The sequence below is a fragment of the Excalfactoria chinensis genome, chromosome 1 (genome assembly GCF_039878825.1).
Source record: "Excalfactoria chinensis isolate bCotChi1 chromosome 1, bCotChi1.hap2, whole genome shotgun sequence".
NCBI lineage: Eukaryota > Metazoa > Chordata > Aves > Galliformes > Phasianidae > Excalfactoria > Excalfactoria chinensis.
In genome coordinates, this window is record NC_092825.1 from 99,776,420 (window position 1) to 99,802,552 (window position 26,133).

A 26,133-nucleotide genomic window follows, 5' to 3' on the forward strand; every position below is an offset into this window, starting at 1 on the left:
GAAAGTAATGTTCCCATGCTGGGAATAATGTGTTATCATACGCTCCTGGACCGTGCAGCTTTTGCTGCCACTACCAGATTCTAATCAAAGATTAAAGCTCTTCCAAAACGGAGTATTTTGAAACAACAACAACAAAAAAAATCATACTATTTCTGAGAGATCAGCAGCCTCAAAAAACATTTGGTATTTTCTAGTTCTGTACCATTCGTTCAGATAAAAAAAATCAGACCAGACACTTCAAATTTTTAATGAATATCCATCAACTGAGTTTTGCACTGCCCTACTGCAGACCCTACTGGGTTAATTGGCTTCAAAGAGGTGACATGATATCACATGGAACTTGGCTGAACCAGCTTTACCTATATAGCTTTAATTATTACACTGAGGGCAGTGAAGGCTATGGGCCAGGTACCAACCTTGCTGCCAGAGTAATGCCAAAGCAAATCCTGACTCAGTTGTTTGACGTACCAGGGCATCAAATCCAATCTGCCACATGTATTTTACATGTAAACAGTACCAGAATTTCTTCCGAGGCTTACTCTGTGGCTAGAAATGGATGTTTCACTGGAGCTCTGTATGAAGGTTCCCATGGCTGATTTCATTATATTCAGTGCTGTTGGGTGATGATACAGAATTGTCTTTAGGTGCTGGAAGAGCCCATTGTAAAAATCACTCTAAACATAAGAAAATATCCTGTAAATGACCTATTTTTGTAGTATGTTACTTGTAACTACCAAGTGTTTCAGTTCTCCTTCCCACTGCTTCCCTTCTCTGTTGGTTTCTACCACAATTCACTTCACAGGGTCTCATCTCATTTAACACAGCAGAAGCCTGTAGCCAAAGCATGGGGTCACGTGAAAGCACTGCTGAGTAGTGCTTTCTTATCTGTCTTCTGAAGTTACACAGAAGTTTAACCACACTTTTGTCAACACAGCCAATGTGGGAGCTTCCAACACTGATTAGCCAGCCAGAAGTAAAAGCTCTCTGTTTTCAAACATGAGCCATATTTTAGAAAACACATTCAGCTCCCTATAAAAGCTGAGCAAGTGCTTCCAAGAACTAAAATTCTTCCTTTCCTTTCAGAAAAAGCATACAGGATAGAATCCGAGGTGAAAAGTATGGACTAGAGAGCAGGGAGTCACCATTCCTTTTCAACATGCCCCTTTCAAAGGAGGGACAGCATGTTCCCATTTGTGATTCTCTGTGTAGTGGAGAATGGAAAGGGAAAAGGAGAGGGAAAGAAAAATGAAAAGGAGAAAGGAGGAAATCTCTCTTAGTTTAAGTGTGTTTGTCCATCATATGTTGGAAGGTTCGATGATACATTTGAGTTGTGCTAAGAGAAGTCTGAACCTTCCAAATTGCTCATGAAACAGAGCTCTAGAATCTTATTAAGTCTGAGAACCTACATAGGTCTGTATCTAACTTTAGTGGAGGCAGTTCTGAAAGCGCTTCTGAAGTACTCCGTTATCTTTTCCAACATTTTTTCCTAGAGAAATAGCATCACCTTCAGGCCAAACAAGACCGCATTCCAATTTGTTGAGTCGGGAAAGACTTAAAAATCGCTTCTTAAACCTTGCATGGTTTTTGTGTCTTTCTGATCCTATGTGTGAGTATACATATTTTTTTACTAGACTGAGCACCGTTTTTTTGTTAAGGAGATGTATTTCCCAATTTTGGATTGACCAAGTTTTCAGAAGGAGAGACAAGAAATAGTCAGGGGAGGAGGGAGAGAAGGAAGTAAATAGAGGGGAAAAAAAGTGAACGTGAATTTCATAGTCTTCAGCATAAAGTGCTGAGAGACCAAGAGACCCACCCAATAAATTCATGTCATGTGTGGGAAAGAGCTGCAGGTTCAGGAGAAAGCTTCTGCAAAGACAACAGGAAATTAGAAAGAGGGTTCTGAGCAGATAGTGCTGATAAAGCAATGAACAAAATATTACAAGTTCATAGAATCATAGAATGGTTTGGGCTGGAAGGATCCCCAAGTTCCAATTATTCTGCCACAAGCAGGGCCACCAACCTCCAGATCTGGTATTAGACCAGGCTGCCAAGGGCTCCATCCAACCTGGTCTCGAATGCCTCCAGGAATGGAGCATCCACAGCCTCTCTGGGCAGCCTGCTCCAACACCTCACCACCCTCTCTGTGAGGAGCTTCTCCCTGGCATCCAATCTGGACTTGAGCTTGAAACCATTCCCCTTGTTTGTATAATCCCCTTTTAAATACCGGAAGACTACAAAGAGGTCTCCTTGCAGTATTCTTCAGGATAAACAAGCTCAGCTCCCTCAGCCTATCTTCATAGGAGAGGTGCTCCAGCCCTCTGATCATCTTTGCGACCCTCCTCTGGACCTTCTCCAACAGCCCCACATCTTTCCTGTATTGGGGGCCTCAGACCTGGACACTTCTCTGGGCAGCTGTGCCAGCACCTCACCGCCCTCCTAAGTACAAAGATCATCTCATGAATAACCGTCACAACCGTCGATAAGAGTTATATGTAATATATTTGGCCGTCAGGACGCACTCTCCCAGAGGACATCTCACCCATCTGCGTACCCGTTAAAGGATGGGCGCAGCAGCACAGTGCCCTGCATTGAGGACAAAGGAGCCACGAACGAGTAAGGGCACCGGCAGGGGCTTTGGCAGTTCTCTGCGAACGCTTCTCTCAGGATTAACAAATCAATAAACACAGAAATCAAAGAGGCGAGTGACGCGTCTGCGTGAAGAAACCGAAACGAGCAGAGCGGGGGGACGTTTGGCGGAGGCACTCCAAGGCCGAACCCGGGAGCCAACCGGGATGCGGGGCGGGGCGTCCGTCAGCGGCAGCGAGCGGGCCGGCAGCCCGGCCGGCGGCAGTGCGCTGTCTGTACCGCCCCCGAGGCGTCGCTCTGGCGGGGCGGATTCGGTCGCGTTCCCTGTGCGGCGTAGCCCCCTGCACCATTTCGCCCTTGGCGGAGCCGTGGGGCGCTTCGACGCGCGGCTCTGACTGAGCCCGGCAGGGAGCTGCGGGGAGCCGCCGGGCGCGGTCTCCGTACACCGAAAGGATGGCACCCGCTGCGAGGTACGGCCGCGGAGATCCCCGCCACAGGCGGGGCCGGGACGGCTGGCTCTCGTCTGGCCGTCGGAGCCGCGCCGTTAGGGGCACAGGGGGAGCAGCGTGAGCGCTGGGGCGGCCGCAGAGGTAACGCATGCGGTGTCCCGGCCCAGCCCTGCCTTGGGGAGAGGAATCTGCGGGGCTCGCTCGGCGGCGTGCGGTGGGGGGGCGGGTGTTTCCTGGAAAGGCCGCTTCTTTCTGTTTGCGTCCTATTGGTCGAGATCCGCGTCCCCAGCTGCTTGTTGCAGGGACAGGCCGTGCGCTTAGGATCATCGAGCCCAACTCCGGGCTCCACGCAGCATCACCAGCGTTCAAATCCTATCTCTGACATTGCTCCTTGAACTCCAGCACTGGGGGCCGTGCCCACAGCCCTGTGCATCCCGTTCCATGCCCACCGCCCTGTGGTGCAGCCCCTGTCCCTGCCCCCCAGCTGCCCCTCCCCTGGCACAGCTCCATGCCGTTCCCTCGGGCCCTGTCGCTGTCACACAGAGCAGAGCTCAGCGCTGCCCCTCCGCTCCCTCTGAGGAGCTGCAGCCGCCATCAGGCCTCCCCTCAGCTCCTCTGCGCTGAGCTGAGCACACCCAGGGACCACTCTTATCCCTTCCAAGCCTCTCACCATCTTTGTAGCCCTCCCTTGGATGCTCTCTAATAATTTTGTGTGCCCTTTTTGTACTGCAGTGCCCAAAACTTCACAAACTACTTGAGTTGATGCCACACCTGTACAGCTTAGAGCATAGAATCATTAAGATTGGAAAAAACCTCTAAGACCACCCAGTCCAACCATCAGCCCACCCCCACCATGCCCACTGCCCATGTCCCTCAGTGTCACATCCACACGGCTCTTAGACACCTCCAGGTATGGTGACTGCACCACATCCCTGGGCAGCCTGTGCCACTGCAGCACTGCTCTTGCTGAGAAGAAATTGTTCCAAATACCCAATTACTACTCATTCTGGGAGAAGAGACTGACCCCCACCTCACCACAACTGCCTTTCAGATGGTTGTAGAGAGAATGAGGTGTCTCCTGAGCTTTCTCTTATCCAGACTGAGCAGTTCTTTCACTTCTGTGGTTTCTGTAATAAATCTGGCTCATATATCATACTGTTACTGTGTAACATTCCTTTGCTTACTTCCATACGTAAGGCATCTCTCCCATGTCCATCTGCCCCCTAGTACTGAAATACATAGAATTCTACAAGTAAGCATGCAGTCTTCTTGTTTCAAAGAATATGGTGTGTTTTCCTAATTCCATGGCGTGAAGCGTTTCTGAAATGCAAGCCAGTGACTTCAGAAATTGCTATCATCATTATTTTTATTTTTATTTTTATTTTTATTTTTATTTTTATTTTTATTTTTATTTTTATTTTTATTTTTATTTTTATTTTTTCCCTTGATTGGAAGCAGTCAATCCAAGACAGCCTAGCCTGAGCTCAAGTTAAAGATGAACTGCCTCTGCACATGAGGTGAAATTGTGAAGCTGAGTTTACAATGTGCTGGAGCCTTCAAGCAGCACCCAGGAGTACCCAACCCAGTTACTGTGTTGGAGCTGGCCTATGAGGTGAGTGAGGGTTGGAGTCACAGGTGTTTCCCTGGCTTCTTTCTCAGGGTTGCTGAGGCTGTAAGGAGTGACAAAAGCTAGTAACATTTCTGACGGAAATGGTTTTCCCTTTGAATTTCTGCTACTATTGATTAGTTTGCCAAGGACATATAGATTTAAGCAGCTGTGCAGACTCAAAGATGCAGTTTTCTTACGTATCCTAAGGTGCTGAACCTTAGAATATGTAAGAAATATTCAAGAGTATGAGAGTTATTTATGACGGTATATACTGCAAGGGTCTGTGGTGGACTAGTGATTGCATAATTCCTTCAAGTTACTGTGAAAGTAACATTGTTTTCTGTGTAGCTTCTGGATGCAGCTGGTTAGCTTAGCTTGTTGAAAAGCAGAAAAGGTGTTTTTTCTACTTCTGAAATCTGTAAGCTTGATCTGAATGGGAAAGTCAATTTTTTTTTATATATCATTCACTAGTGCTAAAACTAAAGAGACTTGGTAGACATTAATTAATTAATTAATTGTTTTCTGGCTTGCTGATATCAGTGGCAAACTTTAAAGACTGGAGTTCAACTAGGTAATCTCCAGAGGTCCCTTCCAACCCCTATGATTCTGTGACTGTAACTGGTAAATCTCATCTTCTTATCCATCACTTCTAATTTTGATTGAAAAGGGGGAAGAGGGCATTTTAAATCTCTGAAATATTTTCCGTGCTTCAACCAATAAAGGAAATGAACCAAGCTGCAATGAAAAAGAACTTTCTCTTCATCGGTGAAAGAGTTTATTGCTTTGTAATTATGATTATCAGTTGCACAGATACAGGCTCTTGACACTTAACCAGTGACTTCCTGTAATCACACTAAACCTTTGAGCAGAGGAAGAATTGCACGTCAGATAGGCGAATTAAAAAAGAAAAGGAAAGCCAAGAATCCTTTAAAATAGCGTGTTGAGTTAGAGCATGGTATGCTTGGCCATGGTATTAAATTCTAACTACTCTACTGAACTATTTGTTTTGCACAAATAGTCATGCAGTGCTGGAGGTATTTATTTCCTTTGAAATCATAGGAGCCCTTTCCATCTGAGGAGAGGAGGGGAGGGGAAAATTGGTTGTCCTAAGGAACACCACCCAGGATGATAGCAGTGATTGTTTCAGTGCCAGTGCCTCTTTCTCCAATGCATTGTAAGGGTTAAAATAATTCTTTGTACACGGACTTCATTTTACTTACAAGTCTTTCACCAATACTGTCTACTGAGTGTGGTTGTTTTAAATGTATTTGCAGGTACAGGAGCAAAATGTTCATTTTACAGTCAGGATGTATTTCCTTATCACTGTGGAAACACTGATGGGTGGACCCCTGCGTTTTTATCAGCTTGGTAAGTTGCTTCTACTTTTACACTGGGAGAGAGGTAGTACTGCTGGCTTTTCACTATGACTCCTCCTGAGTTACTGGAGTAAGATTCCATGATGTTATTATCTCTAGAATTTGATTCACGGAATCAAATATCTAGTATATTATATTCTGTATATACCATTCTATAAATAAACCAGATTTTCCCCTTAGAGAAATATTGCTTTGAAACAGCGTACTGACTCTCTAAATATATAATAGTGAGCTTTTATTGACTACATTGTTTTTCGTGTCCTTATTGTTTTTTTCCTAAGGACTCCTTATAAGGTCACTGGGTTAGCAAGTGCAATGTAGTTTGTTGGCTGTGATGTGATGGGAGTGGGAAAGAGTTCTGATACTTATGTTTTCCTTTTTGTTTCCCCTTTATAAGGAAGCAACGTAGTAAATGATGTGGGTTTCCAACTACCTTTGTTAATCATGTTTGTTGAAACAAAGTTACTGAAGCAGCTTGAATTCTAGAGGAACTGGGTTTGTTTTGAAAGGGGTGAGGTATTCAACAATCACAAGTACAGAGAGAAAAGGAAAACATCCGTGTCAACAGGAATTCCTTCAGCAAGACAGCTGACATGAGGTGTCTGGGATAAGAAAGAAAGGCAAATGACTGTTTGCATTTCCTAATCCAAAGAAGGTAGAAGGTACTCAATGGATTGGAAGTGTGTCATTACTAGAGCCTGCATACTGATGCTGTGTTCTCAGTGTGCTAAAGGCTGTGTGATCACAAATCTGAGCTTGTGTTCAGGTAACAAATAAAAACAATGAAAGTATTGCCTTATTATTCATACCCACGGGTTGCTTTTTCCAGACAGGTGATTTGTTGCTGGTTTGGAAGAAATGAATTGTTCTAGTTTTAATTACACATCTCGAAGAGATGTTTATTATTCATTAATGATGTAGAAGAACAAATGCAAAAGGAAGACATACAAGAGAGGATGTTTGTGGTGTGCGTGGCAAAATTAAACTAGAGAAAGCACTTTCCTGTCCTCTGGGAATGTACACTTTTTATGTAGGCAACTCAAGTGAGTGGCTTGATCTCTTTTGCATCCAATTTCAGAATGAATCCTGGGAATGCTGTTTAATACTTGTAAGACTAATATCCTAAAAGCCAAATTTGCAAGAGACACTTGCTTGGCTAAGTATCCAACCCAAATGGTGTTCTGTCAACAATTCTGTTGACAGAATTGACACCAAAGTATATTTGCGTGTGCTGCTTTGTATGCCTACTGCTCCTTAAAGGGTGATTTTTAACTCACTTTTCCAGAACCATAAAGATTCTAACTAATTTACTGGGAAATTTTCCCTTTTCTCTCCCAGTACTGCCTGCAAACATAGGCAAGGAACAAAAAATAACTGATGCATTAGAACAGGCATGCATGGAATATGGCCCAAGTATGGCCTGCTGAATCGTGTAATCATAGAAACACCAAGGTTGGAAAAGACCTGCAAGATCATCCAGTCCAACCGTCCACCTGTCACCAATAGTTCTCACCAAACCATGTCTTCAACAGAACGTCTAAACATTCCTTGAACACTTCTAGGGTTGGTGACTCCACTACCTCCCTGGGCAGCCCATTCCACTGCCTGACCACTCTTTCAGAGAAGTAGTATTTCCTAATGTGCAGCTTCAAGCCATTCCTTCTAGTTCTGTCACTGTTACATGACAGAAGAGGCCCATCCCCCTCTCACCAAAACCTCCCTTCAGGTGGCTGTAGAGATCAGTGAGGTCTCCCTTGAGCCTCCTCTTCTCCAGACTGAACAATCTCAGCTCCCTCAGGCCGTCCTCATAAGGCCTGTGCTCCAGGCCCCTCACAGCTTCATTGGGAACTGAAAACAAGGTCTTTAGAAACCAACAGAAGTTTGTCTGCTTTTCTGTAGAGTCTTGTGCTTTTCATACCCCTGCTTATATTGTAGTTTGCATACCTTGTAGAATTTCACCCCTCCTTGCTGAGCAAGGCAAACCACCTGTTAAAAAGGGAATAAAATCAGGGTGCTGGGGGACAGCTTTTGGAGCTCCCCTCACCCTTTGGGCCCCATCCTGCAACAAACATGTCAACAAGACAGGTAGTATAACCTTTTCTACCCTAATTTACCTCCCTTGCAGTTTGTATAACCTTATCCAACCTAATTAACCTCCACCTACCATAATTTGTGCATGGGTATGAGATCAGCACTGCCTGTGCTGAAACTGAGGAATGGGGAGGGCACAGGGCAGTGCTAACTCAAGGGATGGCGAATAACTTTATTCAGTTGGGTACGCTGGCTAAACACAGCCCTGAGAACAGAAAAGAAATAGGTGGCTATGCTCTCTGTTTCGATAAAGGAATCTTGAGAGTAGGTTTCATGATTAACAAAAGCATCAGTTTATGTTTGCAACTCCATTTTCAGTTGTCATAAATACATTACCTTCCCAGGCAAGCTAAAAGGACACCCATGAATTAGGAGTTACTCACAGTGTGTCTGGGTGTCATGGTTTTGGTAGTGTTACATAAACAGGGCACAAGCTTTGATTTGGGAAGGAGAGGCCACTGAACTAGAGAGGGAGTTACATGAATTAGGTGACTGAAAACAGACATCTTAATGCCAAAGTTCTATGTACAGCCTTAAGGATTCCCCACATTTAGCAAAAGACATCTGTCCTTTCATTACTGAAGATGAGTTTTTAATGTTCTTCATTTTATTTCAGGAGGCTTATAAGATTCTGTCTTAACGTGGTGTTTTATAGATAATTTGGCTTGAAGCTATTAGAATCCTTAAAGATGCCATTCGATAAGAGCATCTTAAGTAGATTTGTTTGAACTGAGTCTTGAATCTCTTTTGGTGAGGACCAACAGAAGCATAAACCACAGCTAGTTAAAAAAAAAACCCATCTCCTAGGAACCATGAATTATTTGAACTAACTACGGTGGTTGGAGAAGGTGACATCCTGTACTCTGATAGAAGGAAGGAAGCAAACAGAGAAAAGCAGGTGGAAGAAGTTGTGGAACAAAGAACCCCATAACGTACAAAGTTAAGTCAAAGGGCTGTGGAAACACTTACACCAAAGGAATACTTAGTTTTGTCTCTGGCCATGGTGGATTAACATTGCCAATAGTAAACTAATTATCAGATTTTGTACACTTGCAAATCCACTAATACATAGTTTAATTTTCCAGCATTCATCAGCATTCTGTGTGCAGCTTGTTGCAGCAGCTTGCCTGGTAAGATGCTTCTATTGTCTTTCCAACACTTTTCCTAATACGGTTCAGAAGACTTGCATGTCCTCACCAAGCAGCATTGTACAGCTTCATTCTTCTTGAGGAAAGAACTTACATGAAATGCAGGGGGACGGTTCTTTGCGTTGTTGCTGTTGTGCTGAACTCGTTGTTCTGCTGTATGGTTGCTTTACCTGGGGGCTAATATTGGTCTTCTCTAATCAGGTTTATTGATTAGATTTGTTGCGATCTCAAATTGTGTCATTCGTATTGATAATGATGATGATGATGATGATGGCTGTTGTGTGTTCTCTTTTTTTTTTCCTTCCTTTTCTAGAAGAGACTCGCAGCGGGCCACTTGGTAATTTACAAATGACATCTAACAACTTTCAGCACATTTTGTCCTGGCAGGCACAAAGTGATCCAACTGTGCCAACCTACTATCGTGTGCTGTACAATAACCACAGGCAAGTCTTGCTTCATATAAGACACATTTGTTTTTCTTCTTATGTTTATCAGTTCAAAATACTCAGCCTTGTTATTTTTTTGCCTTCTGCTTTTTCCACTCCGCAAAGATGCCTTCATGTAACACAGGACCCAAACAGATTGCTTTAGATCTTTAGTTACTCTTTGTTTTGATTTACAGAAACTGGAAGATTGCAAAGCAGTGCTCACGAATCACACAGGCCTTCTGTAACCTGACCGATGATTTTGAAGTTGTGTCTGATGAATATTTTGCATTCGTTCAGAGCTTCGTAGGAACTGAAGTATTCAATTCCTCTATACTTCGTTTTTCACCACTCTACGATAGTAAGTTCATTTTAGATTTTGTTCCAGTGAGGTGTAAATGCTCTGCTAGCTTTACAGTAAGGCATTACAAACCACCTTTTTTCTTTCTTTTTTTGAACAGCATTCTTGGGACCCCCAGAATTTAATATCAGTTCCTGTCTGCGCTGCATAAATATCACCATAAAGCTGCCATCCACTCACTTAAGAAAAAATGGGAAGCTGCTGTCTTTATTTGACATATATAACTATCTCAGTTATGAAATAACACTGAGAACAGTTGATGAAGAACATAAGGTGAAGAACTTTTGTTTCTGCTTCTTTCTTTAGACGAGAAATATAGAAAGCACAAAATGGCTCTAATGGTCAGCAGATTCATACAAGTGAACAGAAAATACTTAGAAGAAAACATAATCTTGACTTCCTTATACTGCAAAGTGGCAGGCCTTGGAAGGAATCCTAGTTGTCCTGTATCCTCAGTTGAAAGGTTTATCTATGACCCATAAGAAGATGCTGGTATAATGGAGGATGGCTTAGTGTTTGCAGGCAAAGCTCAGTGAGAGGCTGCAGTCTCTGAGTGTGTAAATTTGTTGTAGAAACAGAAGAAATAATCCATTCCTTGTAACCAAAAACAGTAAACTGAAATTGACACTTGTGCAGAACTTAGGTTAAAAAGGGAGGCATTAGCACTGGGGCTGGCACAGCACTGGACTAAATTGGCTAGTCAGAGAGATGACTGCCTGCATGGGAAATTTTGTAGGTGTAAAGTAGGCATCTTGACAGCTAGAACAAGTAATGAAGCAATTGTCTAGGTAAAACACTGAGTTACTATGTCAGCTTTTCCAGTTTCACGTGCCACGTTCTCTCTTTTTAGGTAAACAGATAACTTTAAAACAATCTCTTTCATAACAGAGGTCACCCGAGAGAATCACCGAAGAGTCTTTTAGTACAGTCATTGAAGAACTGTATCCGAATAGAAATTACTGTGTGTCTGTTATGGTCACTGCATCTCTAAATAAACATTCCATCCCATCAGCCTGGAAATGCGTAACTACAGACTCCGTAGCTGAGAAAGGTAACTGTGCTGTGATGCAGAAACTGCCTTTTGCTTCCATTAGGTACCAGTGGTTTCTTTGTACTTAAGAAGGTTTACAAGTTGATTCAAAAAATAGTGAGAGAGAAAGCGCTTACAAAAGTGATAAACATTATGGGGATTCATAAGCGAAATATAAAATCTCATCCATTTGGGGTACAGATCCATTGCTAATCCCATGAATGACTGGAATCCGCACTAACCGTGTAGTTATCAAAGATTGGTGTAATTTGTCTTTAGTTTCTGATTCTAACTTGAAATTTGCTGTTGTCTTGACCTGTAGGTGTCCCTTCTATCCGAAATTATTCTAAGTAGCTGTTCTGAATGTGAAATACGAAACGTGATAATTAGAAACTTCATTCATGCTTGTTTGTTTGTTTGTTTTCACTTGCAGATTATCATAGCATCACAATTGTAGGTGCTGTATGTTTCTCACTTATTTTAGTTGTCATCATGAGATGTCTGCATCTAGGAGGTTGTATTCTTCTAAAGACAGCACTTCCAGATACCTTGGTATGTAATTTTCATATTTAACCTTCCTGGTTGGAAGCAGGAAGCTTGCCATATAACATTTCTAAGTATATGTACTAGGTACAAGTAATGTATGTCTGTATAGCGTTTAAGTTTGCCATTAGTTTGCATCAAAGATAGTCTATAGGCTACTGAATCACACACACTTAAACAAGCGCCTTGTGGTGCACAGAAACAGGCTAGATTCCCCAGCAGAGCACCCTGCATAAAGAGAGTTTTCTAGCCTTTGAAAATTATCTAGTATATGTAAGTCCTTTGTGCAGCATATTCATTTCATTCTGTGTGCTTTGACTTGAAGTGAGGGCTGTCAAGTTACAGGAGTGGAGAAAAGGGAAAAGTCCTAGACGCCTTGACCTCTGCAGAAAAGCTGACAGTGTGGCATAAAGAGAATCATTTGTTTGACAGCCTCATGGTTGGGGTCTTTCTTTCAGGCTTTCCTGTGTGAGTGTGCCAGTTCGGCTTATAGTCTGTTGTTTTGTGATCCGCTTTGTTCTTTTAGGTATTCATGAAGACGTTTACCTACTTACCGTGCACAATTGAATCTGAAGAAATAGACTCTGTAGAGATCATTTATAAAGAGGTTAAAAAAAAGGCGGAAGGATCCATCGGGACGGTCAGCAATGAAGATGACAGTGATGACAGTGATGACAGTGAAAGCGATGCCATGAGTGATCATGACTACACAAGGCGTGATATCGTACGTAGAGCACCTCAGTCTTCTGACACATCTAATGTATTTGTGCAGCACTCTACGAGCAGTACGTGTGATGACAGTAGCAGCCGGGTGAGTCAGAATCCAGATGATGACCCAGAAGTCTTTGAGGAAAACAGGATGGATGCTGAAGAAGAGAAAGACACGGATAGTGAGTTACTCAGTCCTTTGTCTAAGGTAAATTGTACCTATTCTCAGAGGTCAAGGGACAATGTTTGCTTTACCATAAACTTAAAATCTGTGCTTCTGGGAATCTCTGAAGAGACCGCAGATAGTTCTGCAGCTCTCCTCTCTTCCCAAGAAGATGCCGTTGACTGGCAATGTGCACACGCTGTTGAATCAAAACTCCTCGACGACACAGAAAGCGCACAGAAACCACATCATCTAAACAGCTCTGATGTGTGGCAAATCTCATCTCGTTCTTCCACTGAGAGTGACTCATCGGATTCAGATATGGACCCAAAAAGCGAATACATACGAAGATGAATAACTGAGAACCACTAATAACTTGTAGCATACCAACAGATATCATCTAGCTTACCTATTTCTGGACTGAATAGACAGATCTGATCTTTTTGTCATTTTTATTTCTTTTTAACATTCTGAAAACATATACCCGAGTATCAGAAATACACAGGACTTCTATGTAACAAATATTTCTATGACCTTCCCAGGTATGATTCAGGTGGTGTTACCTACAGAAGAATGAAGAGCGCTGTTAGGATGTAGCAGAAAAAAGGGAGTCGTTATTTTGTTTTGCTGTTCAATACCGTATCATACCTTTTAGCTGTAACATAGTAAATATTTTCTATAAACCCAAGTGAGGAGGTAGCTTATAGAACAGGGAGATGTGAGCAGCCTGCCTTTTAACCTGTCGGTTTTTTAGTGTGAAAGGGCTCTGCTACCATTCTTTAGCTCTCTTGGTGGGTTACTCTGAAACCTGTTGCTGGGTGGATCACGGCTAGAAGGACAGTGCTGGGTTCGGCTCAGTTAACTGATTTCTATATTTGCACAGAGAAAGCTGATCAAATGAAATCATGAAGGGCTGGGGAAGGGAGGTGAAAATGCCCAGAAAAGAATGCTTAAGAGTTCTTACTGTGAATCAAGGCATTATATGTATACCTTTTTAATACAATGTTGTGCATTTGCATACTACTTTTTAATGTTTATATGACATTTAAAAATGTCTGGAGAGCGAAGTTGTACTTCCAACACTTGATAAAAAGCAATTTTTTCATACTTCTGTCTGTGAATTCTTAACAGCAGCTCCTTCATGCGTTTGTTAAGTTACATTTGTTAGCCTGCTAAGAATTGACTCCTGGGGGCTGGGGACCGTAGGTGTCACTTTGCCAGGTAAGCAGCTCTTCTCTCTTTCTGCTGATCGGCTCAGCACTTTCTGAGGTGTGTGTCTGGCACTCATTCTTTTGACTGGTGGAGATGAGGGTGTTCTCTACAGTGCCGTACCACATTCTAAGAAACTGCTGCATCAAGTCATGGATTCTGTATTGGTGGTGCTGAGAGGCACTGGGGACATTTCCACCATAAGCACTTCAAAGATGACATCACTGTATGGGACACTGGTAATCACAACCTGAACCTCTGATTAAGCAGCTGAGGCAAGTGTTGGGTCAGCTGTGGGAGCACAGGTGAGAGTAATTTAGCTGTGCTCCCGGAAGGGGTGGAGCTTGACTCCACCTCTTCTAGACCTCATTTAAGGGCTGACCACCACTAAGGCAGCCTCTCTTGGAGATCACTCCTCAGTGGAGATTGCCTCAGCATTTCCCAGCTAAAGGCATCCATGTTGGTGAGTTTTTCCTTATAAATAACCTTTTGAATATCTGTTACCATCTTTGTATCATTCCACCTTACACATCACAGAATGGCCTGGGTTGGAAGGGACCTCAAGGATCATGAAGCTCCAACCTTTCCCCTCCCCCCTCCCCTTCAATCCTAGACCAGGCTGTCCAACCATCCAACCCATCCAACCATCCAACCTGGCCTTGAACATCTCCAGGCATGGGACATCCACAGCCTGTCCCAGCACCTCATCACTCTCATAGTAAAGAACTTCCCCTTGACATCCAACTTCAGTCTTTCCTCCTTCAACTTAAAACCATTTCCCTTTGTCCTACCCCTTTGGAGAGCTGACTCCCCTCCTGTTTATAGGCTCCCTTTAGGTACTGAAAGGCAGCAGTGAGGTCACCCCTTCGCCTTCTTTTCTCCAGGCTGAACAAGCCCAGCTCCCTCAGCCTGTCTTTGTAGGGGAGGTGCTCCAGCCCTTTGACATGATTCAGAGTTTGTTATATTTCCAGAGATAGTATGTATTCAATTGTGTGCAAGATAATATGTATATACCTCTTTCAGGCAGTGTTTGATGATGTTTCCAGTCTTCTATTCCATGGTCTCTTCTACTGTCTAATGTACTGTTAGCACCATGACAGTCCAACTGACAGCCTTTTACTTCATCCAGTGGCCTTTCTCACTTGCCCTCCAGATGATCTTTCTTTCTTGATGCATACTCAGTAGGAGAATATCAATTGTAAGTAATCTATGGGTACCAAAATTGTAAGATCTGCTCATTCAGCCATTATTTCTGAACATCTGCTCATCCTTGGATAGATGTAAGTTTGGCAACCTATCTTTTAATGAGATATACCGGAGTGTTGGAAAATAAGGAGGATAGAGGAGAGTATCTTAACATCTGCTTGTTGCATCCCGCTGTACTCATGGATGAGACAGTTTGGTCTTGTGTGGAGGCCCTGGCTCCTCTTAATGTTTGATAGCCTACTCTTGTCTTTTCATTACTGTTTCTTTTGCTGAAGTTCTCTCGTTAAAACAGAATAGCCTTACAGCCTGCTTTCTAGTCCACAGTGCAACACCTAAAAGCCATCAAGCAAGAACTAATCACACAATATGACGATTCAACAGCTGCGTTTCTAAAAATGCGCTACTAAAATATACTGTGTATTGACTTCTTCAGAACGAAGCAGGTACAGTTCCTTGCCACTTCGGATCTTGCCAAGTTAATAAATTGCAGGTTTACACGCCCGACTCGGCCCCTCCATATAACCAGGCCAGGGGAACGCCGGGTGCCGCTTGCGTTTCATCTCGAGCACCGGTGCCGCTGTGAGAGGGAATTTCCCTTTGGACAGCTGTTCCGCCTTCCCCAGGCCGCCCCGCCCCAGCGGCCCGCGGCAGTGCGGAAGGGCTGCGGGGCAGCCCCGCCGCTGTGGCAGCGCCCGACTCCGTGAGGCGGCGGCTGAAGGCGGGAGGGAGCCGCCATGGCAGCCGCCCTGAGGGGCGCCCTCTGGGGCTGCCTGCTGCTGTGCGGTGAGTGCTGGCGGGCGGAGAGGCGCCTCGGCGGGGCGCTCGGCGGCGGCGTTCCCCGGGCCGGGCCGCTGCGGTGGGACCCAGCCCGCGTGGGGTGCGCGAAACCCGAGGGGGGCAGGGCGTGCTGGGGCTCCGCTCCTGAGCTATCGGAGCAGCGGTCGGGTGAGGCTTGTTTACGAGGCTCAGGTGTGCTGCGGTGCGGGGCAAGGTCTTTTCGATTTCGTTTCGGTATCAGCTGTTGCTTTATAATGATTAAGTCGTAGCAGTAATGGACTACGGCCGGTGCTGCTTGAGGATTTCCTTTACTTAATTTCAGTTTTGTTCTCGTCACTAATGAAGAATGCCGATTAATACCACCTCTATCTGTACGGCATACTTCATAGATCTCTTGTCTTCGAGGCTACTTCTCGTTTATCTCCCTTTTTCCAAAGGGTGACTATTAAAAGGGATGAACAAAGCATTATAGGTATCAGCACTAATCCATGCACTGATGACATCTGTAGGGTTTCTGTTTCGTTCTTTTGGTTCTGTATGGAGGAGGCTTTTCTGTCAAGGCCAGGCTGGATGGGGCCCTGGGCAGCCTGAGCTGGTGGGGGGCAGCCCTGCCCACAGCAGGGTTGGTGTGGATGGGCTTCGAGGTCTTCTCCAACCCAATCCATTCTGGATCTATGGTTTGTGGTCTCCTTCAGCATGAAAAAACAAATCATCCGCTCATCCATATTTAGCCATAGTACAGAAGCACCACTGAGAAACAGATTGCCTTGGCAATCTCAGTGAAAGCTTGTGCAGGCAGCTTGATAGGCAACAAGTCATAAGAGGGAACAGTCATTGCTTGGAAGTGATGTGATTGTGAAGGCAGTGCTTACTGGAAGTCATTGATGCCAGCTGATTTGTTTTTGTTGTGCAATCTTGAGACAAGTGGTACATATCAGCATGTGCTAAACAACTAATTAACCCCTGAAGTCTCTTTAAGAAAACATTTTAAAGGCTGAGATTAGAAGGGAGGGTTGTATTTATGTTACAGATGACTGAAAAGTCAGTGGAGGAAGGTATACTAAAATGTTTGTTGTTGATTGCTCCCCCAGTGTCTGGAATAGTGCCCAAGCCTCGAAATACAAGGATAAGTTCAGTAAATTTTCGGAGCATTTTACTATGGGACCCACCTGGGGTTCACAAAGGCAATCTAAGTTACACTGTCCAGTCCAAAAGGTAAGTCTGGCAGAGTTGTGGGGTTTTGTTGTGTTGTGTTTTTGGGTTTTTTGGTGATTTTGTGTTTTAAAATCCACATTTTACAGCTGTGCATGTTTGATTTCTTCCCATTTCTTATAGGGAGATAGGTAGCTCTTCTCTTAGCTTGTGAGATGCTCGTCTTCTGAGCTGAGTAACAAGGCTGACATTTTTTTCTATGCATTTCACACCCAAAGCAGTTTCATATGTGCTTTTTCAGAGCTGGAAACGCATTTGGAGTTGGCTGTTATGAATGAGCTGTATGTTCTTCACTGCCTGCATAGCCATCACCTGTTGTTTGACAGCTGTAATCCTGCTGAGGATCCTTCTCTGATCTCTCACTCCCAGCAGCATAATCTCATATTACACAGTCCCCAGTCAGCTCTCAGGCTGTGTTTCCCCAGCTCTCTCTTAGATGTATGTCTGAGGGGTCCAGCAAAATCAGTTAGAGAGCAAAGACACGCAGAGGTATTGTCCCATATTAGAAGTCTGGTCTGATACCTAGTGTCTGTAGAATCACATCTTTGTAACCGCTGCCAAGAGAAGGGCTTTCTGACTCATAATTTTAATCTCCAAGTCTATCATGAATGTATACGTACTTTTAAAGTACTTAATGTGCATGTACACACTAGAGATAATCTAACTCAATCTACCTTTCCTTGTCTGTGAGTCATAGCAGGGTGTATAAAGAAGCAGATATGTCACTGTCCCTGTTCACTGTCAGGAAAGATATTTTGTCCATTTTATAATTTACCCATCGTTTGCTTTTTTTTTTCTTTTCCTCCTCCTTCCATGTAGCATTTTCCCCAAGCAGAACTTTAACAATGTGAAAACCAACTTGAATGTCACAGAGTGCGACGTCTCTTCTCTGTCTGTTTATGGAGCCTACGTGCTACGGGTCAGGGCGGAGGGGGAAGATGAGCACTCGGACTGGGCGGTCGTCAGGTTTAAGCCAATGGCTGACAGTAAGCCTTCTTTAAATCTGCCATGAAAATGTTGTCTGCTCTTGACACACCTACACAATTTGGCCCCAGAAGAAAAGCTGTAGTGTAGAAAACAATTTTAAATCAAAAATCTCAGAATCACAAAACAGCCTGTGTTGGAAGAGACCTCAAGGATCATGATACCCCCTGCCACAGGCAGGGCCACCAACTTCACATGTAATACCAGACCAGGCTTCATTGGATTTCAGAGTAATCTTACAGCCTTGTTGTTCTAAACATTTCTATTAGTTATCTCTCCAAAAGCACAATATTGATGTAACTTAATCTACCCCGAACTGAAGTGCTGGAACATAGCACAATAAACAAGCCACAACACTGCAAATGAATGTGGGTGTCCAACCTTTTAGCTTGCCTGGGCTGCACTGAGTGAAGAGCAATTGTCGTGGGGCTGCATATAAAATATGTAGTATAGATAATGTATAGGAGTAAAAAAACTTCTTTTTATAAATATATATGCATACATTTATGTGTAAGCATAAAATTAAAGGGGCAACAACATAAAAAGCAACCCATAAAACTGGCAGGTTGGACATGTATGGCAAATGCAAGTTACAGCCAAAAGAAAGTGTAATACAAAAAGTATGAATTGGTTATCAGAGCAGAGAGCAACCGTGTAAAGCATTAACGAAGTTGTAGTTTGGCATATGTTTGAAAGAAAATGTAGTCTTCAGTGCAGGCTTGGCTTTAGAAAGGCAAATCTGGATATATAAGCACCTGGAAAGAAGGACCTGGGAGTACTACCTGGGCCAGATCTCTGCAGAAGGCATGGAGATTTATATGGTGGTCATAGGTGATCTGAGCAAGGCAATGTGATAAAAATACCTGAAATGCCTCTCTGTGTTACCATTTTTGGTGGTGTATATTTTAGTTTATTTTATTCTAAAAGAAATTCCACGCTTCGTTGTAGGAACAGCTTAAGAAAGTAACGGAGACCTTCCTCACGTCATTTTAGACAAGCTCAAATACAAACAAATTAATGAGTGTTATATGAATCTATGGTCCTGAAAAGAAAAAGTGTTTTGTTTTAATTAAACACGTATCTGTCAATGCAAAGTTACCTGTATATTGAGCTCTTCCTTTCCTAGACACTTTATAGTGTGACTGTAGGCAGGTCAGACTTTATTACAGGCAGCTAAGGCAGAGCTGTGCTGCTGGAATTAGAGGAGGCCTTAATGGAGAGCTCACAGCACACAGTGCAGCTGACAACCGAACTAGTCATGAAATTAGGGGTGGCAGAAAAACTTGATAAAGACGAGCCATTTTTTAAACACAGAAATACAATATTAAACATAAAGAGCTCAATCAAGACGTATAGAAGTAATTAAAATGTTTCAGTTCGTCAAAACAATCGCTGTGAAAGAAACATTGAGATGCTTCACTGGAAGGTCAGCTCAGGTAACAGATGTTGCAACAGTGTGGCACAGGAGGAGAAGTGAGTAATAACACATGGAAATAGTCCTTCCTCCCCAAGGGGTGCCCACAGCTGGAAAAAGAGAACTGAGTGAATTGAGTGTATGATCTGCAAAAACAAATCTATTTAAAGAGCCTTTCTACTAAGAAAAGGTTTATTTATGCCTGACTCAGGACAGAAAATTGCTTTCTTCTAATACAGAAGATTTAGAGCATGAATTGTCACAATTTATATACAAATTCAAAACAGAAACAACATAAAACTGAATTGTGCTCTTTCGTCTCTTCCCTATAGCGGTCATTGGGCCACCCAGTGTGAATGTGAAGTCTGAGTCAGGGACTTTGCACGTGGACTTCACAGGCCCTGCTGCTGACCGTAAGCATGACAAGTGGTCTTTGAAGCAATATTACGGCTCATGGAATTACCGAATACTGTACTGGAAGAAAGGCAGCAATGAAAAGGTAATTGCTGCCTCCAAGATGTTGTGACTCCGTGACTTTGGTATAGGGTTTTCTTGGTAAAATGCTGCGTTGATATGAAGTTTCAACAAAATAGCAGTACTGGCATAAAAATATATCAGTACTAATTAGTGAGTACAACTGGTATTCAGAGCAAAATGGTAGATAGTTGTGTAGCTAAACAGTAGCGCGGAGATGATTTGCTTCTTCTTTAATTAGAAATAACCGGTACATCATAAGACTTAATTCCCTCAGGAAGTGATGCTGTGATCTGTGGTGCAGTCTTCCCACCAAGTCTGTGCATTTCACAGTCAAGGTTAAACATAGAAGCTGTGACATCAATGGTATCTATGAACGTGGTGATAAGCTGACATAGATTCAGATCTTGTGTTGTTTGTGCTCTTTGTGGAACCCTGAGCCTTCAGCAACACCGTGGCTGGGGCCTTCTGTTCCTGTGATCGCTTTTTTACCTTACTGCTTTCTGTTTGCCTGCTTTCTTTGATAGACATACACAGCCTTTCCCCCAGGCAGGTTTGTCACTCAACTCAAAAGGCCTCTCCTTAAAGAACGCCTGGTGAAAGATCATAAATGATTTAGTAATAATTTAGGGTCATAAATTCCATTACAGGAAAAGAAGGAAGCACTTTACTGGAAGGTCTTTGTACATCACTATAATTTTCATCTAATAGGACTCTATTACATATAAGCACAGTGCGTGTTTGTTACTCTGCAAAACTCCTTGGCATTCAATTTCAGAAAGGCTGAAGGATCATTAGTTCCCAAACAATATACTGCTTTTCAGTTCTCTAATTACAAGAAACAAAGATGGTTTTGCATACGGGCCACAAACTTAGGCCGTTTACCAGAGAAGGTGGGAACTTCAGTTAGAATCTGTGTTCAGTCTGAGAAATTTCCCACTGGGATCAGAGGCAAAAGGACAGCCTGTGTAATTTCATAGGCTGTTCTTCTGAAGTGGAGGCTTGCTCAAAGTCTTGAAAACTTGCTAGAAAGTCTTCTCAGCCCTAAGAGTCTGTTCTTATTACACAGTGAGCCAAGTCATAGGAGTTGCTATATTTTGCAGGGACCGTAAATGTAACTAAAGAAACATAACCAACCGTGCCTGTAAATGTAAACCGTGCATTGTTGTCCATTTTCTAAAGCTTCAACAATCCTTTTTATTTCTCTTTCTTTTAAATTTTGTCTAGATCTTCCATCCTACTGGCTCTGTCTGGAACTAAGTGATGTTTGTCTGTAACAGCATTCTCTGGTGATTTCATCTGGCAAGGCAATTCTTTCTCTCTGCAAGCATCCTGTTAATTTGTCTCTGTAGGGCTCTTTAGGCCACAGCTTCACTAATGCAGCTAGAGGCAGACAAAGGCAGTGGTATGAGTGATCTCACTCTCCAACCAGAGATGAAATCAGCGAGAGTTACCAGTTATTTGATGCTGGTAAGACATTTCATTCTGCCTTTAAAAGCCTGATTCACATTGGAGATGTAGCTGCTAGGATTTGTCCTACAGCCATTTTAATTACTTCGTGCATTCACTGGGCTCATGCTTTGCATTTATTTTGTATCCTTCTCTTTTATTAGGTAATTCACATAGATACTAAGCATAACTCTGAAATATTATCTCAGTTGGAGCCATGGACGACGTATTGTATTCAAGTGCAAGGGGTTATTCCGGAGTGGAACAAAACAGGAGAACTGAGTCAAGAGCTTTGTGAGCAGACTACCCATGATGGTAAGATCTGGAGCATCAGAACATTATAAACATGGTGTTCAATTAGGAAATGTCAAAAGGCATCCAAAGTGAAAATCAGCATAATGTGTAAACCTTCCAAAAACTTTTGCATTGATTAGTTTAATATTATTTGGTGACACGTGTACCCTTGGAACTGAGGGGTTAGAAACTAACTGAAAGCTACGATCAATGTGGCTCTGATCACGGTCACTTTGCTGCAGAGGCCTCTGCATTGCTCAGACTTTGAAAGTAAGAGTTAAATGAAGTACAGGCTCTTCACTGATCACTGCTGTGTTTCTGAATTCCAGTTACCATTAGCTGTACTCACTCTTGTACTAAAGCTTTTGTTCCATAAGCCTGAGAAAGGAATTGGACTCCAAATTGCAGTCTGCTCCATTTGTGATGCTGGTGCTAATGTCTTCAATGATGCCACGGCGCTTTTTTCTGTGTAAAGCACGGTAGTTATTAATTGATCATAAAAACAAATTGCTTTTCGTTTTTAAGGCCATTAGGCACCAAAACCACATTCATCTCCAGCCCTGCCACTTTAGCTGCTGCCCATGGCGTCCAGCAATCCATCTTGTTGAACCCTGCCATCTCAGCAGGGAGATTTAGGATAAATGATCAGTTAAAATGGAAGAAGGAACACTACACAATGTCTGTTTCATAGATATAATCAGGTAACTTACACACTCTCTTCATTCAGACACAAGTTAATGAGGAGATGAAGGCATTTTTGGGAAGCTAACCTGTTCCTCTTAAAAATTTCCTAAATATTTTTGCTATGCGTTGCCTACCTGCACTGCAGTTGAATTGCAGATGGCGTTAGGTGGTGGTATTGCTTGGTCATCTGTGGCTAAAGCAACACTTAGCAATCCAGACGTAAAATATTTTCAGTGTTGCATGGCTGCATCGTTCCCATCACCTGTTGTGAAATCCATAAATGGACACAAATTCTCTCAAAGTCTCAGTATTTTGGAAGCCTACAGCCTTTTGTCTTGTGTCTTTACTTTGCTGCTGCTGCTACACATATCCATAAGAGGAAAATGAAACCCTATAGTCTGGCAGTATCATGTATCAACTCCTACACCCCAGAAATACCAAAAAATGCATACAAGAGCTTTCTTTTTACATATCATCCAGTGGATGATTACATTTGCCTTCTGCTTAGTGTTTCATGCAGAATCACGTAGCAGTGTAACTGTAAATTTCTAAATCTAATAGTTTCTATATGCACTTTACTGAGAACCTTCTCAGCCTGTTAAGACTGGAAACACAAGAGCTAAGATGTATTTTCCACCTGGAATAAAAAGACTCGTGTTTGCAGTTACAGTTTTGTAATCCTGGCAGGTTGGGTTTTTTTATGATTCCATTGGGAAGGTGATTATTTGATGAGCATGTATAGAATTCATAGTTGCAGTTTTAATGTATTTTTCTTTGTCTCTTTGCAGGTGTAACTCCTGTGTGGATAGTTGTGACTGTTCTTCTAGGATCAATGCTGGCTGTTATGATATCCGTTCCTGTTTGTTTCTTTTCCATTCGGTGTCTATACCGATTCACCAAGGATGTTTTCTGCCCTTCCTATATTTTACCACAACACTTGAAAGAGGTTTGTTCCCTACCTAACACAATTAAAATTGGTCTTTTTGATACGACTGTCTGCTTCTCAAAGCTTCTCTGCAGCCAAACCTTTCCATTTTATTTTGCATTCTTCTTTTGCTCCTGCTTGTCAGCCATCTGGGAGGCTTGTAGATGATAAAGAGCAGTGCTGGTTGTTGGTAGGTGCTCTGAAGAGCCCATTGTGTGGTCTGCTACTATATATCTGCTGTGTGTGGTAGCTCTTGCTGTACATGAACTAAAGACAATTTATTTAACTAAGTGTAAGTGATGAAGCTGTGATCTTTGGTGACAAAAGCTGTCAAAAGGTGGTGCTTTTCAGCAGGAGCATGGTGGTGGAAATGGGTTCATTAAATGTTTAGTTTCTGACACTTCAGGGTTATAAACTTTGCATTCATTTTACCTATTTTATTCCTAAAGCAATTACATAATCTGTAATATGAGGCTTTCTATGGCTTAGAAACAGGATGTTGTCTTGCATTTTGAAGTCAGAGAACAGCAGGTGTTAACCCATGGTTCCTCTTTTAAGATGGCGAGCAGCTGAGATCTGTCTCCACTATCTCATGTTACACTTCAGATTGTACACCTGTTCTGAAATGGCTCTTACACAAATGTACTAAAACTCAACTCAAGCAAAGAATTTAGTGAGATCTGAACTTGGGATAACATAAGCCACTGCTTCTGGGGAGCAGCACCTTGTTACCCATGCAGCAACTTAAAATCAATTACGCTATACCAGAATCTCTTCTAAGGAACACGGTTATGCAGAGTGTTACATGTTGCTAAAGTTGCTAACTTGCTCTAAATTTCCTGAAGTTTTTTTCTTCAGCCTTCCATTTTTCCTCCTTCAGGATTTAGCACTCCAAAGCTTTGTAGCAGGCAATCACCTTGTACTTTAAGTTAAGCATATGCTCAGCACTCAGCAGTTGCTGAATCTGGAGCTCAGCTGCTGTGAAGGCATAGCTGTCTGTAGATCTACCTCCCTATCCTTTACCCAATAGTTATGTTTTATGTTGACATAAATGTTGACAGCACTATTCAGTGTATCGAGCTAATATCTCTCTGAGGTGGATTGAAAGATTCGCATCTCTTGAAGCTATTCTACAAATCTCTCTGTAGACTCCTTGACCTACAGCAAAGTCATTGTCATTTTTCTTCTCAAACAAGACCTAGGAGGTTGGTTTTTATAAAGAAAGTAAGTTTATGTTCCATAAAGGTTGGTTGCACTGGGGTTGGTTCTTACAAATAAAGGCAGTTCAGGTTTGCAAGGGGGAACAGGGTTACTCTGTTGTCAGCACTCTAAAGGGCTTCTAAGGACTAAGAAAGTCAGCTTGTGTGGAAAACAATATAAAACTAAGCAAGCAGGATGGGATGACTGGTGCAGCTACCTCTCATTTCTTCTTTCCTTCACAGTTTTTGAGCAAGCCTCCTAGTGGTTCGCAGTTTTTTTCTCCAGTTCCAGAAGAAGAGCATCATTGTCATGATTTGCTCACTGTCATTTCAGAAGAACCTAAAAGTCAAAGTGATGAGACTGTGGAAGAGGCCAGCGAAACAACAGAGCACCATCAGGACTCCGAACAAGAAGTTCCTGATTCAGAAATAGTACCACCTTTGGAAAGGGACTAAACATTCCTCACACTTCAGTAGACTGAAAGAAAAGCAAAGGCTGTTAGGTTTCTCTTACTGCTACGTTCTTAGGGAAATTCATACTTGAAACTCTGAGCACAGACTTCTGACGTTGTTTTTTAAAGTCCAAGACACTTGCTGATGGCTGTGAAAGTAAATGATACATAATTTTTTGCCACGGTTTTTAGTGGCTCACTGACGAGTTGTAGCAGTACTCTGGCTATATTATGCCATTAATTTAAGAAGGAAATATCAGAAATGGGTTACTAGCTAATTTAACTTGAACTATTTATTACAGCAGCTAGTTACAATGGCATGCTATATAAGGCTTTCACAGATCACATTTTGCAAAGAAAGAGCCAACCAGACTTATTTTTCTAATGAGAAAGTGTGTATATTTAAGATATCCATAGCAACGTAATCTTTTAATTGTTTGGATTTGTTGTTGTTGTTGTTGTTTTGTTTGTTTGTTTTTTAACCTGTTGCAAAACTGTGGAGTTATTCACAGCAAATAATGTACCATCGTAATAAACCAAACATGAACGTTCAGTGCGATTTGCATTGCAAGATCGTATTCATCCTTGCTAAGGAGAACAGGAACTTTCCATGGCTTACTGAAGTTTGCTGACCTTATCTGGAATCAACTGAACTCTATGGAAAACTTTACAGTTAAAAGAGATTTAAAAGTTCATGTCTGGATGAGGAGCTACAAGATGTGGTTTAGTGGCTTGTGGTAGCAATGGTAATGGGAGGATGGTTGGACAGGATGATCTTGTAGGTCCTTTCCAACCTTGTGATTCTATGATTCTATGGTTCATTTTGATTACCTACTAATACGTATTCTCATTTTAATATATAAAATGAAAGGCAGCTGGTTGTGACATGCTACATAATGCTATCTGACATTTATAGACCCATTCATTTGTGCCAAGGTTGTGTCCACACCACTGTCACGGTATCATCAAGAATGACCTTTGCGTTGCGCTCCAACCCTTTGAGTGATGCCATTATAATTTGTGTAAGTGTTATTGCATTCATTTGACGATGAAAAATGCAGCCAGCACAAGTGATTTGTTACAAATGAAACTGTGTAACTTCATGTGGAAATTACAACATTTGGGGTTACGGTCTCGAGACTCGTTAGCACGCACTGCAGGAACTGTTGCAGAAAGAACCATGTGAACAGGTGCTGATTCCTTGTACAGGGTAGTTCCATGTCGTTTGGATTAGCTTTTCCTGTGCTTCCTAATTTCCATCATCTTTTGTTTTAATGAACCATTTGGGATATGGAAATACGTGAAGGCGTTTTCGCTATGTTTTTTCAGACATTTTGCATGGCACACCTGGCATGCCTCACCTCT

General features: G+C 42.6%; 1 protein-coding gene across 1 annotated transcript; it reads left to right on the forward strand.

Moving 5' to 3' along the window:
* Positions 1-2,805: 2,805 nt before the first annotated feature.
* On the forward strand, positions 2,806-25,336 carry IL10RB (interleukin 10 receptor subunit beta). Its single transcript, XM_072338770.1, has 16 exons — positions 2,806-3,056; positions 4,494-4,647; positions 5,919-6,012; positions 9,197-9,241; positions 9,573-9,702; positions 9,882-10,045; positions 10,146-10,318; positions 10,934-11,096; positions 11,509-11,627; positions 12,145-12,834; positions 16,712-16,896; positions 17,713-17,879; positions 19,624-19,790; positions 21,379-21,529; positions 22,981-23,138; positions 24,560-25,336. The coding sequence occupies exons 3-16, from the start codon at positions 5,952-5,954 to the stop codon at positions 24,770-24,772; spliced, it is 2,586 nt and encodes an 861-aa protein (XP_072194871.1). The 5' UTR covers positions 2,806-3,056; positions 4,494-4,647; positions 5,919-5,951; the 3' UTR covers positions 24,773-25,336.
* The last annotated feature ends 797 nt before the right edge of the window (positions 25,337-26,133 follow it).

Coding starts and splice junctions, on each gene's coding strand:
- IL10RB (XM_072338770.1), top strand. CDS start 5,952: ATGTATTTCCTTATCACTGTGGAAACACTGATGGGTGGACCCCTGCGT. Junction 10,319..10,933: donor CAGTTGATGAAGAACATAAG/GTGAAGAACTTT, acceptor CTTTCATAACAG/AGGTCACCCGAGAGAATCAC. Junction 21,530..22,980: donor TGAGCAGACTACCCATGATG/GTAAGATCTGGA, acceptor GTCTCTTTGCAG/GTGTAACTCCTGTGTGGATA.